Here is a 27,109-nt window from a genome sequence, read left to right as displayed (position 1 = left end):
ACTTCCACTGCTGGCCGTGGACGTGGCTGAGGGGTCTGAACACCCCTGGAGCGCCACACATCCTCTGGGCCCGGGGCTGCCCACCCAGCTGTTACGAGGCTGCAGCCCCCGGTGCCCTCTCCGCCCCCAGCACTAACATCTGGGGTGGTCTTGGTTCACCTCCCAATTCCCCCTCCCTCCCTCTTCCACAGCCTCTTTCCCGGCCACACCCCCAGCGCAGGCAGCACTGCCCGTGGGAAGCACCCAAATATTCACTGAGGAAAGAGGGAAAGAAAACAGCCTTCTTTCATTTCACAGTATGTATTCATTGCATTTGCAAGATCAGATCATTTAAAAAAAATCATCTGAAAATTCCCCTCTAATAAATAATGCACCTCTAATTTACAACTTTTTTTTTTTGATTATACAAATGAACCCAGCCTTTTTGAAACAAATTCTGCCAATCTCTGGTGGATATTTAGACCAAATCCATTCTGGAGAGTTCTGTGGCCCTGGAACCCTAGCCCCGGCCCTCTTGCCAGCCGGGTGCCGGGGTTCAGTAGTCCACACTCCGCATGGCTGGCCACCGTGGAGGCGAGGCGCCGGGGCAGGCCTTTGCTGACCTGTCTGTAGTCCTCGGGTTTGGTCTTCAGGAGCGTCACGATGTTCTGGAGGGTGCGGGACGGCTGCAGGCCCAGGGCGTCCATCACGTTGATCAGGTAGTCTGTGCAGGTGGGAGCAGACAGGCAGTGCCGACAGACTCAGCACCAACGCGATGAGCCCCAAAAGGCCTCCCCACCCCTCCCCTAAGAAATAAGGTGTCCCCCAGGCCCCCACGTGCTGGCTGCCAGGTCTGCCCTCAGCCCGCAGGCCTTGACTCTGAGGGTTTTTCCAAGGGGGTTGAACCTGACTGTGCGCTAGGCCCGAACCTAGGAATTCTAATTCAACAAAGGAGCTGCCAACATCCCCGCCATCTCCATCCCCACCCTCACCACACACTCAGCTCTCCAGCACGACCAGCTGACCTCACCAGAAGCTCTACACTGGGGTCTCCTGGGTTCCCAGCCCTGCTCCCCAGACGACCCCATGGACCACGTGGAAAACCCAAGGGGTCAGGAACACACGCACTGAAGACTTCGCAGTGGAGCCCTACAGTGAAGGCAAGGACAGTGCCCACATCTCCCAGATAAGCCCTTGGGGTACAAGGTAGAGCCAGATTCCTGAGCCCAGGCTACGTCGATGAGCATCTCCAAGAGAGGGTTGAAGAATCCTGTCCTTCCGAAAAGCAGCCCCACCATTCTAAACACCAGGCAAGCTTGGGCGGCACCGGCCAAGTGGAGGAGAAAACTGAGGCTGGGGTGACCTCGGTGAGTCCTTCCACCTGCGGATGTGGCTAACACCTGTCAGGCAGCACTGTTAAGAGGATGAAGTGGGATAAAGACCATGAAAGCACCTGACATGACATGGGGATCAATAAATGGGTGTTCCTTTCCTTCTTCCTTCCAGGGCGGCTTGGGCCTGGGCGAGGGAGGCATGGCCGCCTCCTCCGGCTCCTCCCTCTTCCCTCTGGTCTCTCCTTACTTTCTGATCCCGGCCCGCCCACATTCGTCTCTCTCCCTGACTCCGGGCAGGCTCTGTCTTCCCCATGTCCTCTTTTTGAGGCGGGGCTCAGAGCAGAGCCCACAGGAGGTGCCCGCTCTGCCCTGGCTGGCTCACATCCTGTCCCCCACTGGGGAGGGCACCGCCAGTCAGGCACCTGCCTCCTGCACACGCTTATCCATAAAATTGTGAGCTGCGCTTGGCTGTAAGCCAGGACCTGAGAAGCGGTAGCCCAGGATCTACTATGGTATCTTGTTTAGCCAGCAAGGGGGTTTGGGGCTTGTTTCTTTTTAATGCTTAATTTGAACGTCTTTAAGGTGGCCACGCACTGCCACAGACCTCACCGCTCTCTATCGTGTCACATCTGGCAGCTTCCTGGCCCCTAACCGCACTCCTCACAGCTAAGCCACTGCGGATCTGGAGGGGGAGCCTAACAGATTGGGAGACGCGATGCGGACAAACCGAACTAGTTGCAGCTGGTCCTCTCCTCAGTGCTCCACCTATGCCAACAGGGACCACGAGCGAACACTCGAATCTCCTCATCTCCTCCCTGAACACGTGCCCAGTGAGGTGACGACAAGCCGGCTGTCGCCCTGCAACTGCTGAGAGCTGACCCGGGATGAGCACAGCGCAGGGAGTCAGCGCAGCTGGGTTGCAGGCCCGGCTCCCTCCCTCACTGCTCTGGGGCCAGAGGGAAGCGCCTCACTTCTATTTCTTCTCTGGCAAAACAAGAGGCTGGCGTGGCCCTGTGGTCACGCAGGTCAAAGCTCTGGCTGGGTCCCCAGGAGCTGATCTTTGAGGCTCCCACCACCCTCACCCTTGAAGGCTCCAAGAACAGGCAAGTCAGTGGAATGATACCAAGAGGCCGGGGAGCCTCCCCTACCACCTGCCTGCAGTAACCCCCACCTCAGAGCACCCCTCCCCCCAGGCAGTACTGCCTCCAGGGATGTGTGCCAGCGGGAGCAGGTGGGCACACACGCCCTGACGTCAGCTGGGAGACAGGCAGGTATTCTGATGAAGACCACAGGACCACCCTACCTAGGTGGCCTCATGATGCAACTGCCCTGAGCCCCTGTTTCCTTATCAGTATAATGAAGGCAGGAGCGCCAACCTCACAGGGAAGTTTTGCGGATTGCGTAAGACAGTGGGTGTGAGTGCTTGGCTCACCGCCTGGCACGCCCGGCGCGTAGTGAGAGCTTAATGTCGATTTGGATGGCGACTGTATTAACAAGCAGCGGGCAAGGTGCGGGAAGGCAGCATCACACAAGTCTGCCCGACTCATCCCAGCCCATCTCAGCTTCCCTTAATGGTTCTCCCCTTAATGGTTCTCAGCCTCGGCAACTGTCAGAATCCCTTGGGCTTCAATCCAGATTGACTTTGTCAGAATCTCTGGGGGCAGGGCCTAGACAATCCGCATTTTTAACAAAGCTTCATAGACAAACCCAGAGCTGAAGACCTTCCTGGAGGGTAGAGGGACTGACAGATCCAACTGGCCAGAGCAGTCCCTCCCACCGCCCGCCCAGGGACCCACCAATGTCGGTGGCCAGCTGCTTGGTGGAGTGCGGGGTGAGCCCGGGGATCTGCAGGAGGGCGTCGCAGTAGGTCTGCATCGTGGCTCTGGCGATCGAGCCCAGCCAGTTGTCTGCCATGTTGTCCAGCTCGGGCAGTTCATCCCCTGGAGGGGGAAAGAAGTCACCAAAGAAACAGAACCTGGTCAGGGAAACCCTGCCACCAACAGCTTTTACAGGGCGCTCTGGGTGATGGGGCAATCTCAGAGGTCTTGAAGGCTGGGGACTGAGTGTGGCCATGCAGGCCAGCAGGAGCTCTGCAGGCAGTAAGAGGGAGGGGGAGCCCCACACCCAAAGGAAGGAGGCAGGAGAGCTGGCACAGCGCACGGGAGGCAGGCAGCAATGGTCAGCACGCAGGCAGCATGTCAGGTTTAAGACCAACCCGACCAAGGAGTTGGGTGCTGCCTGACTTCTCAGAGACTGTCTTCTTCATCAGTAAGATGGCCTGGCTTTCAGGGCTGCTGTGGGGATGACACGAGGCCCGGGGCATGGGGCTGCCACACACTGAGTGCTATGTGCACGGCAGCTGTGTGTGTTAGAAGGATTACAGGCGCGGGGAGAAGTGGGCACTGGGAGCACTGGGGACGTGTCAGGGCCGGGTCACAGAGGGCACCCTGAGAACCACGTGCAGCCCGTGTAGTAGGAAACAGGCAACCCCTGCAGGTTCCCAGCAAGGCTGTGACAAGACGAGCCCGTGCGGGGAGGGCCTGCCAGGCTGAGATGGGGTGAAGGAGGGCGGCAGAGCAGCCGTCCAGGCAAGAGAGAGACGGGCCTGGCTCCCGAGAGGAAGGGGCACACCCGACAGCAGAAGTGGAAAGAAGGGGAGAAATGAGAGCAACATTCAAAAAAAAAAAAACAAAAAAAAACTATGGGGCCACGCAGAGAACAATCACACATTTAGAAGAAAACAAGCAAAACGCTACCACCATGACCACTACTACCACTGACAACACAGAAAATGAAGTTACTGGTAAAAGCACCATCTGCTTCGAGAGGAGCCCGAAGGCACGTGGGAAACCGGCAATACCAGCGGGATGTGATCTAGTTTTTCAAAATTTTTTTTTAAATAAAAAATTTTTAAAAATTTTAACAGATCTGATCTAAAAGCTCTATACATCTCCAAGGCTTTTGATTTTATGTCAGACAGTCGTCCAGTAATTTAAACTGCATAATGTAAACTGGTTTCCTCCACATCGCCCATGCAAAGCATAAACACTTAGAAATACATATGTGTATACATATATATATATATATATATATATATGTCAATTTGATAGGTTATAAAATGATATAACCTACTTTCACTTGCAGCTCTTAGAGGATTATCGAAATTAAACATTTCTCTGTATGTTTTAGTTCACTGGAATGCCTGCGTGCTGTCTGCTTATTTCCTGTGGGCATTCATCATCTTCTTACTGATTCGTAAGGACTCAAAAAAATCGGGACATTAACCATCATCTACCATGGATGTCGCTATTTTTTCCAGTTTATCATTTATCTTTCAATTTCCTTTACAGCTTCTGTCTTTTATTGCAAAGTCTTAAAGTCTTCCCTTCCCTACCTCTAAGATGAATTAATATTCACTCATAGTTTAGCTTAACAGGTTTCATATTTTAAATTTGAATTTTAAATAGGATTATTCTTTGTCTCAAGAATTATATGTGAGTAACCTTAGTATTTGTAACCCTATGAAACTCATGGAGATTTTACTTGTGTTATTTTTGTAAACAATTTATAGAAATTTGACAACAATGCCGATTCTCTGTGGGATAAAAAGCTTGGTGTACTGATTCCATCAAGTATGATTATACTGAATAATTCCTCATTAATTTTCCGTTTTAATCTGTCAAAGCCTAAAGGAGAGGAACAAGTGGTTTTTTCAGTACGTGGTTTTGTCATTAATGTCTGACAGCTTCTTCTTTCTGTATTTCAGTGCTGTGTTATTTGACACATAAAGGTACCTGACTATTATAGGTTCACGGTGGAATCCACCTGTTATCAATACAAAGAACAACTTAGTCCCATTTATTATCTTTTGGTTTGATTCAACTTCATCTAATAGTGATGAAGTGATCTTGATTTATTATTTGCATTTACATGCGATGCCTTTTCACAATCCTTTATTTTTAACCTCTCGATGTGATTTTATTTTCCGTTGTGGTACCTCCTCCTGAGCTGCTGAATCTTTTATATTACCAAGTGATTATTTTGTTTGTTTGTTCAGCCTTACAGAGGGAGGCCTATAATGCTCACTGTTAGGAATAAGATGATTTTCGATCAGAGAGTATGCGGTCCCTCTTCAAATCTGTCAGGCCCAGATAATGAGAAAAAAGAAAGATTTTAATTTACTGTACTTTTATCTTATCAGTTTAGAGACCCAAGAGCCTTGGGGAGTTGGGAGCACACTACAGCCAGAGGCATCTGGACAGGAAATGCTAACCTCTATGCTGAAGAGTTTATTTTTGTCCTAACGAGAAAAACTGTTCCTATGAGGTGCCACTTTTCTTGGCATGTGGGCCACACAGAGGGGGAGCAGAGACAGAGTCAGGTGGGACCCTTGCCCTGTGAGGTCACTCTGCCACCAGTAAGTGCCTATGACCCTGGGCCCGCCTGCCACCACCTCCCAGCTGAGGGGCACTGGTGGAGTGCCCCTCTGCTCTCCTCCCCAGGGATGCTCCACATACGGTGAGACAAAGTCAGGACGGCTCCTCCCCTAACCCACTCTGGCCTGCAGAAGCTCCTCGGAGGGTGCACTCAGAGAGGACCCAGACTTTCCTAGCCACTATTTTGCACTTTGACAATGATTTCAGTGGCAGTGTGGAGGATGTATGTGATGGGGTTAAGGCGCTACAGCGAGCATGTAATCACATCTGAGCCCACCACCCTTTCCTGCGGGTCTCTCCCACCTTGCTCCGGAGGAAACGGCAGCTTCCCAGCATGCAATGCCAGCTCCAAGGCAGAGTCCTCCTGAGTCACAAACGGCTCAAGGTTCAGGGGGAGGGACATGATGTACTGCCCGATCTGAAACAAAAGAAAGCGCTTTCAGCCCAGCATTGATGCAGTAATTATGTCGTGCGGTACATTCACGAGAAGGCAAGTGGCAGACAGACAGAACTGCTAGTCCTGAGGCAGCCCCAGGTCTGATCTTTCCGGAGTGTGGTAATATTGGTTTAGGCAACATCTAAAGCAACCAACAGTAGTTTGCATGTAGATCATAGATTCATCCTTCTCACTAATGGCCTCAATATTTTTGGAATGCATTCAATGCAAGCTCTACCTCAAATGAGTAATGGACACTGAAGGCTTTGTAAAATTTAAAGCACTTGTGTAAATATAAGTTATTATTACTGTTCATAGATGAAAAACCAATAAGATGCTAATGTCAACAAGTGTGTGGTTGAGCAAGAATTCCAACCCTGTCTTCTGGATCTAGATCTGGGTCTCTCCCTTCTAGGTGATTTAACCAGAAGGAGGGAGAATTTTGTTGGAAAAAAGCCAGTGTCTCTTAGTTTTCAGAGTACAAGTCCTTTGCCTCCTTGGGTAGGTTTATTCCTAGGTATTTTATTCTTTTTGGTGCGATGGTAAATGTGACTGTTTCCTTCATTTCTTTTTCTGCTATTTTGTTGTTAGTGTACACAAATGCAACTGACTTGTGTGTGTTAATTTTGTATCCTGCAACTTTACCAAATTCATTGATGAGTTCTAGCAGTTTTCTGGTCGCTTCTTTAGCGTTTTCTATGTATAGTATCATGTCATCCACGAACAGTGAGTTTTACTTCTTCTTTTCTGACTTGAATTTCTTTTATTTCTTTTTCTTCTCTGATTGCTGTGGCTACATTCACCAAAACCAAGTTGAATAAAAGTGACGAAAGTGGGCATCCTTGTCTTGTTCCTGATCTTAGAGGAAATGCTTTCAGCTTTTCATTAAGTACAACGTTAGCTGTGGGTTTGTCATATATGGCCTATATTATGTTGCTGGTATGTTCCCTCTATGCCCACTTTGGAAAGTATACGTTTTGTTTCTAAATAAGGTTGATCTCCAGGTTACAACAATGCAATATATACTTTTAAAAAAAGGTACTGGAGCCTGATACTGCTTTTTTTTTTCGCTTCCATATTGATTCCACACATTCATTCCAACTTAGAATCGATGCTGGTTTGGTAAGCTAAAAGTCCAAGGACTATCAGAGTGAGATCTTTTGGTCTACACATCTCCACAGTGGCAGGTCCCTCTAAGAGTGTGGTGTCCAGAAGTTAAGGTAGACTCCCCAAAATCTACCAGCCCAGAGGACTACAGGATGATTACACCCTCATTTCTAAACATTTAATGTAGTCCATCATGCTAACAAAAATTGTTAGTTTGGTCTCCCTTTAAAGAGGCTGATTTAAATTAAATCAGCACTTTTCCCTTTCATTTACTTAGCATAATCTTTCACTCAAACTAGACAAGTGGTCACTTAACCTCACTAATAATAACCTCACAACCGCTGTACATGTCAGCTTGAAATGGCAACAAATTCATCCTTTTTTCCCCAGACTGGAAGAGGAGAAGGATGCTGACTTCTGGGGTTAGAATGTCTCCATTCTAATTCCATTCAGTAAGCACTTCCTGAATACCTACTATGTGCAGAGACCACAGGCACATTCCTATGTTCGGTACTTATTTCATCCATAGTCAAAACTGCCTGACTAAGTCCACAGAGCTAGTTTTACTTGAAACAGAGAATCATCACCATCATGCCTTACATCTATGTTGCTTTCTTTCAAAACATTTTCTCCTGTTTCATCCCTTTATACTGTTCACGTAGTTTGGGGTAAGTGAGGGCATTCACCAGCAAGGCAAAGTGTCAATTAGGTGCAAAATTTCAATAATCTGACATCTCAAACTTCAATTAATTGGCCTTAGATTGTGGGGACTGCATGGTTCCTAGAGATTCCACGATGCCAGGTTTCTCTCAGGAGTTCTGTCTATATTTACTTCTCGGAAATCAATGTGGGAAGGGGTCCCCACCATCACACCTGCAGATGTCGTCCACTATCCCCAAATATCCAACAAATACTCCCTGAGGTCCTGTTTGGGTAAGCGCAGTGACTCAGGAGAAACAAAAAGCTTTGCGGTCAGGAGGACCTGGGTTTGCGTTCTGGCTCTACCACTGTGTGACGCTGGACAACTTACTTCACGTGTTGGGGCCTTGTTTCATCACCTCTGAAATGAGCATGATCTCATACTTACTTCAAAGGGCTGTGGTGAGGATGAAATTAATATTGTGTGCGACACACAGAAAGCATCTGGCATCCAAACAGAGCAGCCGCTGGATAAAGACCTTCCCCGCCCCACTCCCAGCCCCCAGAGAATGGTGCTTTTGCCTGTGAAACACGGCTGCCCACAACTGGCTCACAGGGTTGTTGTTGAGATAAAATTCTATCTAGACTGTGCACTATCTCAAGGCACCGATAAGAGCCCAGCACTGTCCTGGCATGCAGTGTTCAATAAACGTTCACTTCCTGAGTTCAGGCCATCAGGTGCGGTAGCTACCTGGGGGCTGATGAGTCACGGTAGGTGGGAGAGGGCCCTGACCTAGAAACTCACCCTTGCCTTCCTCACTCCTCTACATCTCGGTTTCCTCAACTTTAAAATCAATTTGAGAACCTCTCAAAACCTTTCTAGCAACATCATTGCTGGAATGCTGGAATCTGTTTAGATTACAATGCACACTGTCTCAACTCTAAAAATGAGATTATTCCCATTGGTTGTGAAGACGAACCCACATTTTCAGTCCCCTCAGTGCAGGATACTGGGTAACGAATGCCCTAAAAAACAGCAGGAAAGCAGCTGCCACCTGGGACTGGACGCTGCTCCCAGTGAACAGGGAGGGATTGGACTGCCGTCCCCACTGCTGCCCGCCAGCGGGCTCACCACGCGCTGCTTCTAACTGCACAATATTTACTTTCAAAATTCCTTTGCTTCTATTACAGTGGTCAAAACTTGCATGGGGGTGAGTTCTAAAGTGAGAGCTTAAGGTAGAAATCACCCATCTCAAAATTACCCTTGAAAATCCCAGAAATCTCCCCCAGTGTGTGGAATCCATGGTGCGGGTACATTACCTCTACACTGTATTTCATATGCACACTGACACTTAAGCGCCAGGAGCTGGACTGCAGGAAGGAGTGAAAGGGAAGGCCATGGGGGCGGGGGGGTGGGACGGGACAGACTGGGAGTTCAAAATGTAGAATAGATAAACAAGATTATACTGTATAGCACAGGGAAATATATACAAGATCTTGTGGTAGCTCACAGTGAAAATAAAAAAAGTGACAATGAATATATGTATGTTCATGTATAACTGAAAAATTGTGCTCTACAGTGGAATTTGACACAACATTGTAAAATGACTATAACTCAATAAAAAAAAAGCTTTAAAAAAACCAATTCAAATAAAAATTAAAGTTAAAATTAAAAAAAGGGAAGGCCATGCACAGACGTCTTGGGTGACCATGGACTCCCAGGAGTGCAAGGTGAAGCGGGAAAGGATTCCAAGTGCCCCTGCTCCCCTGTTGGGCTTATTCTGTTCTTTGTTAGTATTAAGTCTCTATAACCATAATTCTTGCTAAGAGATTAATTTGCTGCTGTGGAACTGAACATGAGAGCTCTCAGCCTGGGCTGGGCACGCGGTAGCTGCTCACTACAAGTTTTCTGAATTGGAATTCAGAACTAAAGACACAATGTTCTTCTGAAAAGTTACAAAGAATCCAAACACAGCCTCCTGCTTCCTGTCTTCCCAAATCGGAATCTCCTACTGGATTCACACCCTGATGCCCTCAGGCTCTGGCCACACCTCATATTGAGAGGGACGGAGGAGGGGCAGGAATGTGTTAGGTTCTGAAACCAGCGTGTGTTTCACCAGCTGGTTTAAGGAAATCAGCTGCATTTCCTCAAAGTCCTGGATATGGATGGAGACTATCCAAAAGCAAAGGTGCAGACAGCACAGATGTGGTGCGGTAAGGACTGTTTTAACCAGAAGGGCCAGAATCAAAAGACAAGGCGAGGGCTGCAGCGCTGAGACCAGCGTGGAGACCGGCGCACAGAGGCTCTTACGTTGCTGATGTACTCCAGAGGGGTGAGACTGAAGGTGGGCAGGTCATCGGTCAAGGTCTCTCCAATGCCAGCTGTGCTCCAGCTCTAGGGGAGGAAGGAGAGGAAGCGATCAACGTCATAGCAACCGGGCAGCGCGGGAAAGCACCAGGTGCTGGAACACACAGGAAGAACACAGCATCCCCCATAGACATTGTCTGCTCAGAGCTGGGATTTAGGATCATAACCACATGGCAGACCAGGGATTTCTCTTCTCTAAGTCATCCTTTCTCTCTGCATCCCTGTAGATCCATAAAAGAGGAACCCCCACCTCCTCAACTCAGCTTTTTGATGGGAACGGATCCCTTCTGCTTACCTCCCCCAGTACGTGAAAGGAGGAACTGGGCATTCTTTTTTTTTTTTTTTAATGGAGGTACTGGGGATTGAACCCAAGAGTTGGATGTTTTTTGGTCTGAGTTTCTCCACTAGGTGGGGGCAACAGGTCAAAAGCCTCTGGGCACAGGGAGCCTCACTAACTCGGGGGTCATCAGTCAGCACTCTAAAGGGACGAGGACTCCCCAGAACCCTCCACAGAGACCATCTGTGAATCCCGCATCTTGGGACAGAGGTTGGGAAGCCCTGTCTGGTTGCGGGAATGTCCAAACCGCATTCGCCAATACTATTTTACTAAGTTTAAGCTGTTGCTTTTATCCCACCTGCTTTCTGGGTCTACTTCTCCGCTGATTCAGAACTCAAAGGGAAGGGGGTGAGGAGGAGCCTCAAGCCCCGCTGGCAGCCCTCTGTCCCCTGCAGGACCCCCGTCTGGAGACCTGCGGCACCAACGTATCTTCCTTCGTCATGGAAGGTGGACCTGTGCTATCACTGTGGGAGCCTTCCCGGCCTCCTCGACAGAGTTAGACCAATTACCAGCAAGCACGTGGTTGCAGAGTTCAGCCTGGAACACCTTTACACAGAAAATCTAGTTTCTTAATACTTACCTGAGTCACCCTAAAGCCAGCCTGGAAAACAAGGCCCTTTCTGGCTGGACTCTTGGAGTGACTCCCAAGGTCACGTTGTAGCTGCTCTCTGCAGCCACCTGATGCCCGATCTGGTTGCTTGATCCTTTAAGTAGCTTTCCGGGAATGTCATGACCACATCCACCCCTGGGCTCCCAGCCCAGGCCAAGCCTCCACCGTCCTCCCCCTGCTCTCCAGCACCAATTCGATTCTAACTTTCCTGCTCTAGACAAGTTCCTTTCTTCCCCATCCCTGCTCCTACAGTTTCTTAAACTCCTTGTTCTTTTCTGAGAATGAATCCTCTTTCCCTTCAAAATACCCTACTTTTTTTAAACTCCCACCCCGCAGGGATGGGTCACTCCAATCATCCACATGCACTGAGCACTGCATGCCAGGCTTTGTCGAGAGGAGACAAAGAAACGGACGTCTTGGTTCCTGCTCTCCTTGGGACACCAAGACCCTCTGACACACTCTCACACACACAGAGGCTTCCTCTTCGACATCTACACACACACATACACACACACAGAGGCTTCCTCTTCGACAGTTCTCAGTGGCAGATGTAAGATTTCACACAATCAGAGTTCAGGGGAGTGAGGGCTCAAGGTGGTCAGAGAAGGGACCAGCCACAGGATGCATGGGGTGCAGAGAGAGGAGGCTGGGAAGACAACGGCTCTACCTTCAACAAACAAATTGCAAGGGAAAAGGAGAGAGAGTAAGAGAGAGAGAGAGATGGCAAAGGTAATCTGTAGTTCAAAAGAATATAAAAGACATTATCAACGAATCCCAATGTGCAGAGCTAATCTGGATCCTGATTCCAACAGTTAAATCATGACATTTATAAGTCAATTAGAAATTTGAACACTGATTAATGATACTAAGGAACTATTTTTAATTTTATTTTTTAGGGGTAATTATGATATTGTGATTCTATTTTTTTAAGAGTTCTTACTTTAGATAGGGGGTATACATGAAATAGGACAGCCAAGAGTGGATCATCATCAAAGCAGGCTGATGAGGACATGAGGTTTATTATACTCTGCCCTGTACTCCTGCATATGTATGAAAATTTTCATAATCAAATTTTTAAAAGTAGACCATCACAGTGGGGAGAGTACAGCTCAGTGGTAGAGTGCATGCAGCCCCAGTACCTCCATTCAAAATAAATAAATAGATAAATAATAATAAATAAATAAATCTAATTACCTCCCTCTCCCCCCAAAATAGACCATCATACCAACTGTGGGGAGCCAGGTAAGAGGCTTGAATGGGGAGAGACAAAATCAGAGTGATGCTTTACGAAGATTCATGCAGCTACTCTGACGAGGATTGTGGGTGAGGGGGCAGGCAGAAAGCTCGCGAAGCAATTCAGAGATGATGAGGACTCAAATTAGGGCAGTGGCCATGGAAACAGATGGAGACAGATTTAAAAAGAACAATACAATCAAGTGGTAAAGTCTTGGCAAAGAGGGGCCCAGAGATGGAGCAGAGGTGGTACAGGCCAGAGAGGCAGAGAAAGGGGAGGCCAGGAGCCACACCAGGGAGGACAGGGGCAAGGGCTGAATCGTGGGGAAGGCCAGCATCACCGAGTGCCCCTAAAGGACAAGCCCTGGGGGCTGGGGAAGGAAAAGCTTCACAGGGGAGGTGGGAGGAGCAACGCTGGAGGCGATCAGGCAGGCGGAGGGCAGAGGGCAAGAAGGGCCAGAGTGGAAAAGTACTTTGGAGTAAGGGTGTGACAGAGTGGGCTGGTGAGGGAGGGCCTTACAAAGCAGGAAGAGAGGGTGGACCTGAAGAGGTCAACAGGGAAATGGCCTAGATTATTTTTCAGTGGTTCAAAATGTATTTAAAAATTCCTTCAAAGGGGCTTTTCTATCCATCTGTCACCAGATAATGTAGGTAAACTTTAATAAGCTATTCAGAAAGGGAATAGAGTGTTGGTTTATATTCTTGTTATGTAAAAAGGGCAATACGATTTACCAGCCAACATTAAAAACAAACATTTAATGACCAGGGTTTAATTTTCAAAATCTTAAGGCCAAAGTGTTTGCCTTTGTATTGTGTGCTTTCTGGGGAACTCCTCCTAATCTCCAAGCTGCCTGCGTCCATTCCCAGCGCCCGCCCTCCAGAGCTGCTGCAGTGAGGCCTGCATGAGAAGGTGAGATGCAAGCAACCCTGAACCTGGCCTAACAGCGAGCATGGAATTCAGAAGCAGAGGGGAGAGGACAGGTGGGAAGGACCACCCCCGTCTCAGTGGAGAACTGAGACCAAATAACTGGGAGAATTAAGGTTTCAGAACAGAAGGTCAAGATTTTAACCTCTGACAAGATACAAATAATAAAAGCAACCACATCTGGAGGTTGGGGAAGGGAGATGAGAGATGTAAGGAATGCTAATCCCACCAGCTTTCAGGGCAGGCAGAGCAGTATCTGTCTTAAACGGAAATGTGCTTAACAAAAGATAATGACTCCAAGGGGGAAAGGTATAGCTCAAGTGGGTAAAGCACATGCTTAGCATGCATGAGGTCCTGGGTTCAATCCCCAGTACCTCCTCTAAAAATAAACAAGCAAACCTAATTACCTCCCTCCCCCTCCCCTAAAAATAAAATAAATAAGACAAAATAAAACATTAAGAAAAAATGATTCCAATCTACCAGTTCTCACAATCTTTTCTTCTTAACCCTGGAGAGATCTTCTGGGAACTAGAATCTTTTGTGGTGAAGAAACTATTCTCTCAAGTTCAACCAATCCTTTGGTTTCATTTAATTTATCTTCTTTTTCTAGTTAAATTCAAATAAAATTTATACAGTATGCATTCTGTTTTTTTAAAAAAACAGCACACGGGTACAGTTCCACTTCTTCCTAAGGATCTGTCTACCGACGCCTGCCCAGCCTTCGGCATGTCAGTGGGCAGGAGGAGATGTCCAGCCTAATGATTTCCAGGCGGTGGGATATTGAAGGGGTTTACTGCCTTTTGTTTTCTTTGTGCTTTCCTGTATTGCTTGGATTTCTCAGAAGGAATATACGTAATTTTTATTTTTAAAAATTGTCATAACTTAAAAAAAAAAAAGAGAATCACCGAAAGGAAGAGAACTGCCACTCAGTAAGCATCTACTCCGTGACAGCTGTTGTGCTAAATTCTATCGTATACAAATTCTCACTTAATCCTCACTTATGTGTATGGTGAAAATTACTCTATCCCCATTTTAAAGAGGAGGAGCTGAGGCTCACAGAGGAAGTAACGGCCTCAGCCACATGACCCAACGAGACCACGTACGCGTGGTGCCCGGGTGAGCTGCTGGTCATCGGCATCGCGTCCGCTCCGCTGTGACAGCGGTGGCCACCGCCCCACCACCTCACACACGCCTCCGCCCTGCCCACGCTGGAAATGCAAAATCTGTTTGGAGTAGATATCGTGGCGTTTTGCATGAGGCTTGACTAGATCATACAGTGCATAAGTGAGTGGCCCAGGGCTCCCCGCCGAGTATGCTTCCCAGAGGGCAGCAGAAAGCAAAGGACTTCCTAAAAGGATCTCCTGGTTAGTAAAGGCCCATAACTGGATCTTTCCCAAAAGACTAAGCCGAATCTAGATAGACTTGAGGAGTCAGCAAGAAAGGTTAACCAGGCAGGGAACTGTTTCAGAAATCCCAAACGAAAGCTGAGATCTGAACCTGGGGAAGTCAGAGCCAGCAGAGGAAAAAAATGACTGACAGGCAGTTCCTTGAAAAGGAATCAGGACAACCAAAAAAAAAGAAGAGGGTGGCAAGGCAAGGAAAGTGAGAAGTTCCAAGAACAGCCACTCAGAAAAGGTACCCAGGACAGAGAAGAGCAGAGCCCCCCACGCCGCTCAGAACCATCAGATCAAAGCTGAGAGGCGCTGTCCAGAGTACAGCTCCGCAACCAAGTCTGCACAAAAGTCTGTGGCATGAAAACAGTCCAGCCTCACCAGACAGTTAGCTCCACTGGCCTGAGCCAGCCGATCCAGCGGCACGTAATCTCCCTGACTTCTCCCTGAGAGGACACAGCGACGCTGCTCCAGATGGTGAAGATTAATCAAGCGACAGTAATAATCCCTAATCCGCAAACAGCCTGAAAATGAAGCGTCGCAGCAACGACAGCTAAGACATTCTTGCTGAGCAATGAGTTGCATGGGAACAGTCACCCTGTACAGCGGGACTTCCAGCCTAGGAGAGTCAGAGGGGGCACCTCCCAAAGCTCAGGGAAGGGGTTGCTGAGCCCAGGGCAGAAGGGGAGCGGGCAGCGGCGAGGAGTGCGTTCTCCGATGCAGTCGGTGAGACACTCACATCCATCTTGGAAATGAGGAGCAGCTGCTGTTTGATGCGCAGGAAAACCGAATCGAAAGCCAGTTGGTGGGCCTGCTGGTTAAGGCGAGTCAGGGCCGCTCGAGATGCCGAGAGCAGGTTGTGGTTACTTGATCCTTTTTCCTGAGACAAGAAAACCCGGAAGGCAGGTTGTTAGGCCCTGAATCCAACCAAGGTATTAGCTAAACAGCTAAACATTTTGAAAAGCCACTGAGAGGAAAACAGGAAGAGGGTGCCCTGCAACAGTGTGTCCAAACCTGGCTGCGCCAGGAGCCCCTGGGAAGCACTTGAGTTATGGATACCCAGGCTCCACCACAGCTGGAGAATCTGAATCCAGCAGGGTTCTGGAGCCTGGAAACCTGTATTTTTAATTCACTTTCCCAGGTGACTCAGATGCATTGAAGCTAACACAAGCTCATGGATTGGCAGTTTAGGAAAACTTAACCTGTGACTGTCCCTCAGGGATAGAGGAGGAAGGGAAAAATGATCAGAAGTGCCCTGTTATAAACAAGAGTGATGGACAGAGCCCCGATTCCCAGCGAGGTCAGGTCAATTACACTCGGCTGGACACCAGAGTCTGAATAACCTGGGTGAGTCCCAGGGTACTCCAAAGAGCCTGAGAAAATACAGGGGTGGAAAACGCAGCCTTAGTTTTGCTATTATAAATGAACCGATTACAACAAACAGACATAAATCAGATCAGCAATAAAGATAAACAGTGTTGCTTTAACCTAATCACAGAAGCATGGATGAATGAACTTGCAGAATGGCTTCAAGAAGTGTTTGTCAAGTTCAAATGCAGCCTGTTGGTGGGTCACGGTGTAGAAGGTGGGGGAGGGCCCTGCAAGGGTGATGCTGAGGCCTCAGACATCCTGAGGCACCCTGTGCAATCACCTCCAGAGCTAGAGGCCCACCAGGAGAATTTCAGATTGGATTTCGTGCTATGGGGCCAACAGTATATCCTCTGCTCATCACCAAGAGGCTGACATTCAAATCAAACCCAGAGGGCAGGGGAGAGGTAAGGTGGTTCTGGAAAGGATGCCATGGCCCTCGAGGAATTCTGTGGCCATTCCCAGGGAGTATGTGGCTCATCCCATTTTGGGGGAGGTTCTCCTGCCCCTGGACCCCAGGGGCCCAAAGCTCAACATCAAGAGCAGCGAGCAGACAAACAAGAGTTTAAACTAAAGGAACAGCCAGGAGGAGTGCCACGTGGAGGCACTTGCACTAGACAGGCACTCCCAGCTTCTCTCCATCCTCACTCCTCCGCTGGGGAAGAGAAATGACGTCTCTGGCTGCTGGGCTGGACTCTACCTTTCCAGGTTCTGCCCACCAGCAGGCAGCACACGTTCTGGCCCCGTCTCTGTCACTCCGTACAGGGGACTGTCCCTGCGTGGGGCCAGGGGCCATCCAGCTCCGCCTGTCCTGCCGACGGGGCTACCTCCAGAGGGAAGAACAGCAAGCTTGCCTGGCTTCAGGTCTAGAGCCACATGCTCTAACTCACCTTCAGTCAGCAATAAAGCTCCATTTTCCCGACCCCTACAGCTGTATTTCAACTGGTCCCACCCAGTTTAGCTGATTACCATCTTAAAACCCCAACGTAAATGAGACAGAGATGTGGCGCAGGGCACACCACAGCCCAAGCCCTACATGCAGGGACAGGGTCAGGGAAAGCCTGGGTCAGGGAAAGGGTAAGTGACAAGGGAAAAGCTTTCATTTGCAAGAATGCCATCAGTCTGGTCTCATACCTTGAGGGTATAAAGTATTTCCATTAAACTGCCGTATTCGGCAGGGTTATCTTTCTGGAGGTAATTGTATTCTTGCCATGGGTTCTTGGCAGAGCTCTTCTTGTCTGTCAAGATGCTATCCTGAAAACCGGTCAGGCTCCGAGGGCTGTAGGAATCAGAGAGATACTTCCCAGCTGTGGACAAAATCCTGCAACGAAAGTGGTGACCGTTACACCCTGAGCTATTTGTATGGCAGTTTGTTCTCAGAGCATTCGGACTGCTCCGTACGCAATCCTGGGATAGCCTCATGAGGCAGACTGATTTAGGGTCCATTTTTTAAAGAAATGGAGATGTCCTTCATCCTTTACGAGGGAGCTGGACCTCAGGGGCACAATAAACACCAGGTGTTTTTATTTCCTATTTAACACTCACTCTTAACAGAATATTCCATCCTCCTAATATGATGCCCAGCCTACAAGGGGGCTGTCAATTCACTACAGTCTGGAATACTGTGTCCTTTCTTTGGAGAACTTTCTTGCTATATGAGCATCACTGTTTGGAACAGTCAGAGCCAGGGGGAGCCACGGGGAGCCACCAGCTCCAGCAATCGTCACAGAGGCGTCAGACATGGCAGCGGGACAGCTGGACCCCGGAGAACAGTGACGGCAGCTGCAGGACCTCACCCTCACGCACGCCGGGCCCGTGTGCTGTCTGTGTTCATGGACACTGTAAAGCTGACTTCTGTGGTTTAGAGGGATCTATTGAGAGAAGCTGGCACTTTCCAGAGGAAGAATGCCTTGAGGAGGTTCTACGGAATGATCAACTTCTAGTGCTGCTGGGGGAGTGGAGTCTCTGTCTCCAACAAGGACGACCTCCCCTGACAGATGCTGAAAATCTTCATTCTGTTTCTCCTCAGCCCAACTTCACCACTCAGCCTATGCATTTCTATGTGTACAGAATTATGTGAAGCTATGTAGCCAGGAGATGAGGCATTGCCGTACATCCCAAGTGTGCCCAATTCCCCAGCCCCTCCTGAACAATAATTTCTTACGGAAAAAAAAATCACTGTTAGGTACTCGCTTTTTCAAACACAAATCTCATGTGTTTGTCCAGGAATGCCTGTACTAACAAACCAGCCCTGGGGACAGGACCTTCATCACAAGCAGCCACCTGCCTCTGCCAATCAGGTCAAGTTACAGTCTTCCCTGTTGCTTGAGCCTACAGATCATTTTGGATGGGTCTTTTATCTGTGAAACCAGGGCCTGCCCCTGCCATGGCCTTACTTCCAAGTCTTCCTTATTTCTGGTCTGGATCACAGCAGCCTTCCCTTCCTCTGGTCCTTCCACGCTCCACTCAGTCTGTCCTTCTACGGGGTTAATGGCATGATCGTTCCAAAAGGCAAAGCTGATTTTGTCTTTTGCCCAAAGACCCCTCAGTATCCACTCTCCTAGCAGTACTAGAAGTTGACCGTGAAAACACCTAGGCATGGCACCCAGGGCCCTCCATCGCTGGAGCCCCTGCATCCGTACAAAATCCCTGCCACCATGCCAACCACCCCCACCTAGCCCTGCAGGCCTTGTTCACATGTTCCCTTGATCTGAAATGCCCGTCTTGGTCCACCTGGGAAAATCCTAATCCTTCTGCAAGCACCAGTCCCAGGGGCGCCACCTCTGCCCAGTCTTTCCCCCCAGGAACTCAGTCTTCGGATCTCACCAGCCTCTCACCTCTCTTACAGACTTATCACAAGTTGTCCCATTTCTCTGCCACTAGATGGTGAGGCTGAAACACAGAGAGCTCTCGTCATCTCTGAATTCCTAGCGCCTAGCACGGTGCCTGAGACATGGCAGGTGCTCCTTAATTATTCTCTGAATGAGAGGGGACCCTGGGTTTGGTGAGGAGGAAGGTGAGAGCTGAGCTTTCATCTCCGCCCTCCGAGAAGTCAGCTGTCTTCCTCGGGGTTACTGCAACGGGTGCCTCAGTCTCGGGGAAAGTGGCATCAGTCTTCAGTTGAAGAAAATCGTTGTTGGGAATGTTCTGAGTATTAAAGATTACAGTTAAAAATGTCAGAGTGGTATGCTCTACAATAAAAACCAAATCTGACTACTTTTTACATGTTGGAACATATATAGCTCCAACCCCAAGGAACTAATGACATTTTCCCCTAGACTCCTCTTCATCCAGACAGTCACCGTTCAATGATCTAATCACTAAAATCTTATTTCCTAACATTGTGAACTAAACCATGCTGAAATGGACACTTGGTTTCCTCATTCATTAAGACACATTGTCTCATCATTGTAATGGGCTCCAAGCTAGGTCTTGGGGATACCAGATGACTAAACACAGAGCTTGCCCTCAAGAAGCTCGGAGATTAATGGGATTAATGAGTCTTTAATTAACATAGTAAGTTCGCGCAGAAGAGGGAGGGCCTGACATTACAATTCCATCCACTTCCTCAACTCACTTCCTTTTCTTGAAAAGCTGTTGCCCACTCCTCAGCCATGGAAACTTAGACATTTATTTTGTATTCCCCACATCTGACTGTCCCACTGAACTGGCCCCCTAAGACCTTGTCCTAGTGGCAATACCACTATTCCCAAAGCCAGTGATGGGCACCATAAAAGTACAGAGGAGCCACGGCAATCTCCCTGTATCTCACCCAACTTGCCCAGAACAAGAGAAGTCCCTGGGGTGACACCCAACTTGACCTTGCTTTACTCAGCCCATAAATCACAAAATGATCCCTGTCAGCAGGCAGGTGATCTTAAAAGCCCAGTAGCCAATGTCATTCTTGTCGCTGAAGTAATCTGCGGTGTTTCGAGCTGTTGCCTCTGCGACCCAAGGGGAGTGGTCCTTAGTCGAGGTCTGGGTTCGACAGGTGAAATTGATAGGGAGATAAGATAAGCTTTATAGGCAGCGGCCACACGCATGGGCTCCCTGATGGGAACACAGATGGTGGCTGTTAAGTCTTTTCCCTTTCCAGACGCAGTGCTTCCAGAATGACGCCACCTCTTAAAACGGCTTCCTTGGCTACGCCCAATTTATTCTCATCTCACGCCAAGGCTCAGGCCAGGCTCTCAGCCTCTCTGGGCTGCAAATGCAGGTAGAGGGACTCAGCCTGCATCCATCATGTCCCGGGTCATCTTCTCAACCAGATCTTTCCTTTCCCCTTACAGTGTAATTTTCATCTTCATTGAAGGAGTAAGGCGAGTCTGTCTGTATGTTCTGCTTATGGAAAGACATCTGATACCTACACAGAGAAACCCAAGTCTGAGCACAGACACTGATCTGTGAGGAAGGATGATGTGGGGATGACACACACGCTCTGGATGCCTCCGCTGACGTCCAGGTTCAAATCACTGCCTCTCAGTTGCACTGCCTCAGACACAGCTATTTTCACAAATAATTTCTTTTACCTAAAAAGTTATTACCTGTGCCTCAAGGTCCCTTCATGTGTAAAAATGGGAGTAAGGGTAGTACCTACCTCTCTGGACCCCCTGGGAGGACCATTGAGTTAAGTCATGTAAAGTCCTTAATGTCAGGGTTCAATAAATGTGACTGGGGGTGGGGGTGCTGTTAATGTTTCTTCCAAAGAATTTTTAGGGTGAGTAGACTTTCCGTTTTTACTTTGTACACCTGCAAATTTTAATGTTTGCAATGAGCTGGGCCCAGGCTGTAATTACTACTGTAATTAATAAAATAATAAGCTACATGCCTTTCTTTCAAATATGTAAATGTCAAATTCTCAGACTTTCTTAGGGGCCCTTGTGAACCCAGACCTACTCACCCCTTCACCACAGGGTCCCCTCACCACACGTCTGTGTGCGTGTGTGCGTGCATGTGTACGCATGCACGCGCGTGTGAACATGGGCACGCGTGTGTGTGTGTGGGAGTGGGGAGGGAGGAAGGGGGCATCTAAGATATTATTTACACACATTCCACCGTGAGCCTGTGGAGCTCTGGTCTTATTCATTCCAAGAAGTCACATGATTTCTGTTATGAAGAGCAACAGCTGCCCGTTCTACCCCGCAGCAAGACCCTCCCCCTAATGGGAACCATCGTGAAAAATCTCGGGAATTGAAGGCAATCCGTGGGTTCAGAAATGAAGGAAGACAAAAAAGGGTGAGAAGAAGAAACGGCCAACTCAGAGCTCTGACCCCCGCGGCCAGTCTGACCTCCGGCCACAGCAGCTCAGCCCTACCTCCCACCCGGACCAGGGGCCTCAGCTTTCATTTCACTTTGTACCAGGGCCAGAAATTCCCTCCTGCAGAGACGACTTTAGGACAACAAAGACTGATCCAAGAAAGAGGAGAAGGGACTGGTGCTAGGCCCTCACCCCACAGTCTCAAACAGACTTCTTCCCCTGAACTCCTGTAGAATGGAGAAGTCCACTGCACCAAGGCGATGGGAGATTACACTTAAAGGAAGAAAGGACATGTGGGAAGCTGAAGTCCTTTGAGGGGAGAAATGGTCTGAATGGGGCTACTTCGGGCAGGGGTCAGGACAAAGAAAGGGTGCAGAAGGGACTTTTCCTAGGCCTGGTCCCAGAAATCCTCCTTTGACACACACCCCTTGGGTAGCAGAGAATTCTGCTGCAGAACCCAGAAGGCGGGCTGGCTGGGATAATCTGGATTCTGTGGACTGGCCCCAGGGGATTTCACCACCACTTACAACACCATTTCTATGGGGAAATGTATTCTGACTCCCAATAACTGACTTACAAACATGTAGTGGGAACCTAGCGGGAATCTAGCCTGTTCTGGAGACAAACTTCCATATCTAACCAATTATGTGTCTGTTGTCAAGTAGATCAGAGCCTTGCTCTGTTCAGGTGCTCAGATAAATTTTTTTCTCTTTTTTTGTAGAGGGAGGAAGTAATTAGGTTTATTTTTAAAGGAGGTACTGGGGATTGAACCCAGGACCTCGTGCATGCTAAACATGCACTCTACCACTTGAGCTGTAGCCTCCCCGCTAGATAAATGTTGAATGATGACAATACTGACACCTCATATCCTAGGTACAGAGAATCCTCGAGTGTCCGTGGTGTCAGGCTATGCTGGGTATCCTATCACGTTCTTCCCCAAGAGCCAGGGACCCGCCCACAGTCCTCTCCTACCTGTTTGCCAGCTGCTGCTCAAAGTCCCCGCACTGCCGCAGGAGCTCTCCACAGGTGGCTATTATCCTGAACAAAACGAAAAGCACTTCAAGTTCAAGTATCTGGAATGCCGACTTTACAGGACAAACATTGTCTCATTCATAAAAATTCTAACTATTCACCCCTTTTGCTAGAGTGCTGGGTTCTGGGAAAGCAGTTTAACCATTTGATAGCCTGCCTAAAATGTTTCATTAATTAGTAATTCCTGGAAAAGGTGAATGCTGGTGCCTTCCAATACCGTCCTGTCACGGGCCTCTCTGCTATGAACCACAATTGTACACAACACGATCTCACGTAGTTTTACATTTCCAAAAATCCTGAGGCTGCTTTTGGGCTTTGCCCATAAGAAAATGGGTTGGAAATACTTTGTATCTAAAATTTGAAAAACGAAAATTCATTATTTAACATTTGTGAGAGCCTGCTATTTGCCAGGCATACAAGGGAAACCTGTTTTGATATTAGAATTAATATTTCTCTCTGGTCACTTTAAAGGCAGATGAAGATTAATCCATTTTGTTTCTCAGAGATAAGCCTGAACGATCAACATTTCTGAATTTAATAATCCTTTAATTTTCAAGTAATTTTATGCTGACCTCAAACTCCAGCTACTGAGTCCTTCAACACCAAACTATAATGTCAGGACAAATCCAAGGATTAAAAACATCTTAGGTCTAGTTAACTTTTAACTTTCTCTATAAGTGCCTAGAATCACCAGGGTATCTAGGCATTCCATCATAAGAAAGGTTTATGAGAAAGTGAAATATTCCACTCACCTCGGGTGTAACACAACAACCTGGTGCATAATATTTTCTGGTATACTAAGCCACCGCAGCTGATAAGGGGTATTAGCATCTAGAACATTAGATTTCATCAGAAAAATAAAAGCCCAGATCGGAGCCCACGAGGAGATACTCCAAACAGCCCCAGGAGGTCCTGGATTTACGCTGATTAAAGTCAACCTTTGGAGGGCCTGGACCTGCCCTGCCGTGGGCCCCCGCACTGAGACCTACACAGGCGGCGGGCACCCTGCACGCAACACGCAGGCCAGGGGTCAGGCAAGAACTGTAAGTGGGGAAGGAGCCTTTTCAGAATGTATACCGGTGAAGAATGGTTGTAAGGAAAAGAAACTTCCAGACTGCTTTGTACTTCAGGTCGATGGTATACTTTTGTCAGACCACACAGGAGTGGAAGAACCACGGCACAACAGAGAACGCACCCTTAGCTCACCGGGGGCTTCGGCCACCCGCCCCCCAGGGACCGTGGCCTTGGGAGGACGCGGGCCCAGTGCTTCCAGAGCTTCTGAATTTTACGTGATGTTGGAAAGCAGGGTTATGTTCAATCTGGCTTCTACGTGTTGGCGACTAATCCAAATTTTGTTAAATGTTGTGATCAAACAAAACCTCCCGTTGGTCAGATCCGGCCACAGGCCGGCAGTCTGCACTCTCTGGCTAGACACATCAGGGCCAAACTCCTCAGGCCCCTGCCAATGACACTCCCACCAGACCTCAGGGCTTAGGGCAACAGAGTGTCTACCTAGTGGCCCACAGAAACAGGATCCAATCAGCTGTGGGTTTTCTAAAATAAAAGCTCTAACTTACTTTAGGTCTGTAAAAATTACAGGCTAAAAGAAAAGAGAAAATCTCAAACCAAATATAAAAAATTTACATCCCTGAGGAAGATGAGTTCATAAAGGACTTTTTAAAATATTTTAAGAGCAAGAGGTGTCTTTTTTGGTGTTTGGTTTGGTCTTTTGTTTATTGGCTTGTTTTCAGAGTCTAAAGTATTTGCTTAAAAAAAAAAAAAGCCAGTGAAAGAGAAAATCAAAGAGAATCCCTTCAAAAAAACCCACACTTACCATTTTTATGTATTATATTATGCATGTTTATGCTTAGTACATTAGGCACACGCTTAATTATAACCCCCACTTTACCTAATGGAGTTCTGAAAAGCTGTCCAATCTTCTTGAAAAAGGGAGTTGGGAGGAATATCGTCCAGCCTGCACTTCTTCCGTATCGAGTGGAGAGTGCTGGTGAAGTCGGACACGTACCTGTGGGGAAAGGAGAAACGGCAGCGGTGGGTCATAAACTCCTCAGACCTAGAGACACCTGTAATAGACAGCTTTGGACGAACTGCTAATGACCTTAAGAGCACCTTCAGAGGCTCCTACTGAGGGCTGGCTCTACTTATAAGCTCTGACCACAAAAAGGCCTCTCTGTCTTTCCCACCAGGCAGAGCAGCTTTTTTTTTTTTTTTTAACATTTTTTATTGAGTTACAGTCATTTTACAATACTGTGTCAAATTCCAGTGTAGAGCATAATTTTTCAGTTATACATGAACATACATATATTCATTGTCACATTTTTAATTTTTCACTGTGAGCTACCACAAGATCTTGTATATATTTCCCTATGCTATACAGTATAATCTTGTTTATCAATTCTACATTTTGAAATCCCAGTCTGTCTCTTCCCACCCCCTGCCCCCTTGGCAACCACAAGTTTGTATTCTATGTCTATGAGTCTGTTTCTGTTTTGTTTGTTTGTTTTTAGATTCCACATATGTGCGATCTCATGTGGTATTTTTCTCTTTCTGGCTTCCTTCACTTAGAATGACATTCTCCAGGAACATCCATGTTGCTGCAAATGGCATTATATTGTCAGGTTTTATGGCTGAATAGTATTTCATTGTATAAATATACCACATCTTCTTCATCCAGTCCTCTGTTGATGGACATTTAGGCTGTTTCCATGTCTTGGCTACTGTAAATAGTGCTGCTATGAATGCTGGGGTGCAGGTGTCATTTTGAAGTAGGGTTCCTTCTGGATATATGCCCAGGAGCGGGATTCTTGGGTCATATGGTAAGTCTATTCCTAGTCTTTTGATGAATCTCCATACTGTTTTCCACAGTGGCTGCACCAAACTGCATTCCCACCAGCAGTGCAGGAGGGTTCCCTTTTCTCCACAGCCAGGCAGAGCAGCTTTAAGGGGAAGAGGACAGCCAGCGAGACCAAGACTCCGTGACCAACCAGGTGAGAGAGGATGCTGGTAAACTACCCCTTCCTCCTAACTGACACATTTCTTTGGAAGCTGATTCAAAGAACGGCTTTAAAACATCACGGTCCCACTGTAATCCCCGACTGTCACCTGGGATGCTATAAGGCGGTTCACTGACATCCTGGGCACCTGTGCAGCATTCAGATTCCTGAATTTGGATTAAACAGCTGAGCTCCATGGTGGGCCAGAGCCTGACTTTAATGATGCAGGAGCATGAAACTGGATTCAAAACTGAAAACCCAGCCTCACATCCTGTGCTCTTTGCTCTCACCTACACCACATACTTTCCTTTGTAGCACCCAACACAAGTATAACTAAATAGCTTACTTAATGTGTGTGTTTAATGTTTATTGCTGTCGCTAGACTAGAAGCTCTGGGAGAACAGGACTGTCCCTCTGCCGCTCACACCGTATCCCCAGGAAACTAGCACGGGGCTGGCGTAATGAATGAAAGACCCGCACTGCAGTCTTGAGCAAGTACCTGGGTGTCTTCGGGCCTGTTTCCTCATCTTAAAATGGACTTGATGACGTCTTGTGCATTGCCTCACATAGCTGTCATGATGACAAAATAAAGTAAATGAAATAATACATACGAGAGTTCCCTGAAGAGTATAAAATGAAAGCGGATGTGCTGTGGTATTGTTTTCAAGGATGTACAGAAGTCCCTTAGCATCTGTGAGGGACTGATTTCAGGACACCCTTTTCTCCCTCCCCTGCGGCCAAGGCTGTCAAAATCTGTGGATGCTCAAGTTCTTTACATACAAATGGCACAGTATTTACGTATAACCTATGAACATCCTCCCATGTACTTTAAATCATCTCTGGATGACTTATAATACCTAATACAATGCAAATGCTATGTAAATAGTTGCCAGCATGTGGCAAACTCAAGTTTTGCTTTGTGGAACTTTCTGGAATTTTTTTTCTTGAATATTTTCGATCCACGGTTGGTTGACTCAGCAGATGTGGAAACTTGGATACAGAGGGCCAACTGTATAGTTCCTGGAACATGAATGCACGAGCACATGTCCTTGGGAGAGGGTGGCAAGGACAAAGGTGGGTGGTCATGTGCTCTAGAGGCCAAGAGGCTCCCTAAAACCCATGACACCGGCACACATGACAAGTCTCACCTCTCGCCCTGCCCAAACCACGAGCCCTAGTGAGGACAGCGGAATGTGAAGACCAGGGCGCGGCCAAGCGGAGTGAGTCTGAGTGGTGCCGAGAAAGGCCACCCAAAGGAGCAGGCGGAGGGACGTGCTGCGGTCCGCTCTGCCGAGGACAGACGCTGCTGTTGCTCCCCCCTCGCAGGCCTTAAGCTTTGAAGTTGACAAGCTACACAGCCAAAATGCCACCAAGGCGCCCTCCCTTCGCACCCAGAGAGGTGACAGCTTTCCTGGGGAATCAGTCCCTGGGGGACTCCAGGACACACTGGCAGGGGACTGCTGAGGAACACAATTGTGCTTTAGCTGTAGAAAGGTACACAGCTGTGTCACCACCCTGCAACCATGACAAAGACGAGACGAAGTATCCACCATCCAACGCTGCACGTGCTCTGCAGAAGCCCCTGCGACAGAGTCCCCGGGACGGTGAGCAGGCCGCAGAGCACCGGTGGGGGCGGGGGGGAC

General features: G+C 48.1%; 1 protein-coding gene across 1 annotated transcript in view; it reads right to left on the bottom strand.

Moving 5' to 3' along the window:
* Positions 1–401: 401 nt before the first annotated feature.
* The window catches only part of COG7 (component of oligomeric golgi complex 7), a 59,206-nt gene continuing 32,498 nt past the window's right edge, over positions 402–27,109 (bottom strand). The window contains 9 exon segments of the mRNA XM_006193119.2: positions 402–556; positions 558–703; positions 3,110–3,253; positions 6,053–6,167; positions 10,243–10,326; positions 15,535–15,675; positions 17,298–17,484; positions 22,393–22,458; positions 24,362–24,478. Of these exon segments, the coding sequence (XP_006193181.2) occupies positions 536–556; positions 558–703; positions 3,110–3,253; positions 6,053–6,167; positions 10,243–10,326; positions 15,535–15,675; positions 17,298–17,484; positions 22,393–22,458; positions 24,362–24,478 (1,021 nt within the window). The 3' untranslated portion in view covers positions 402–535.

The sequence above is a fragment of the Camelus ferus genome, chromosome 18, assembly GCF_009834535.1.
Source record: "Camelus ferus isolate YT-003-E chromosome 18, BCGSAC_Cfer_1.0, whole genome shotgun sequence".
Classification (NCBI taxonomy): Eukaryota; Metazoa; Chordata; class Mammalia; order Artiodactyla; family Camelidae; genus Camelus; species Camelus ferus.
The sequence above is the reverse complement of the archived record's forward strand: the minus strand, read 5'-3'. Positions and strand labels throughout refer to the sequence as shown.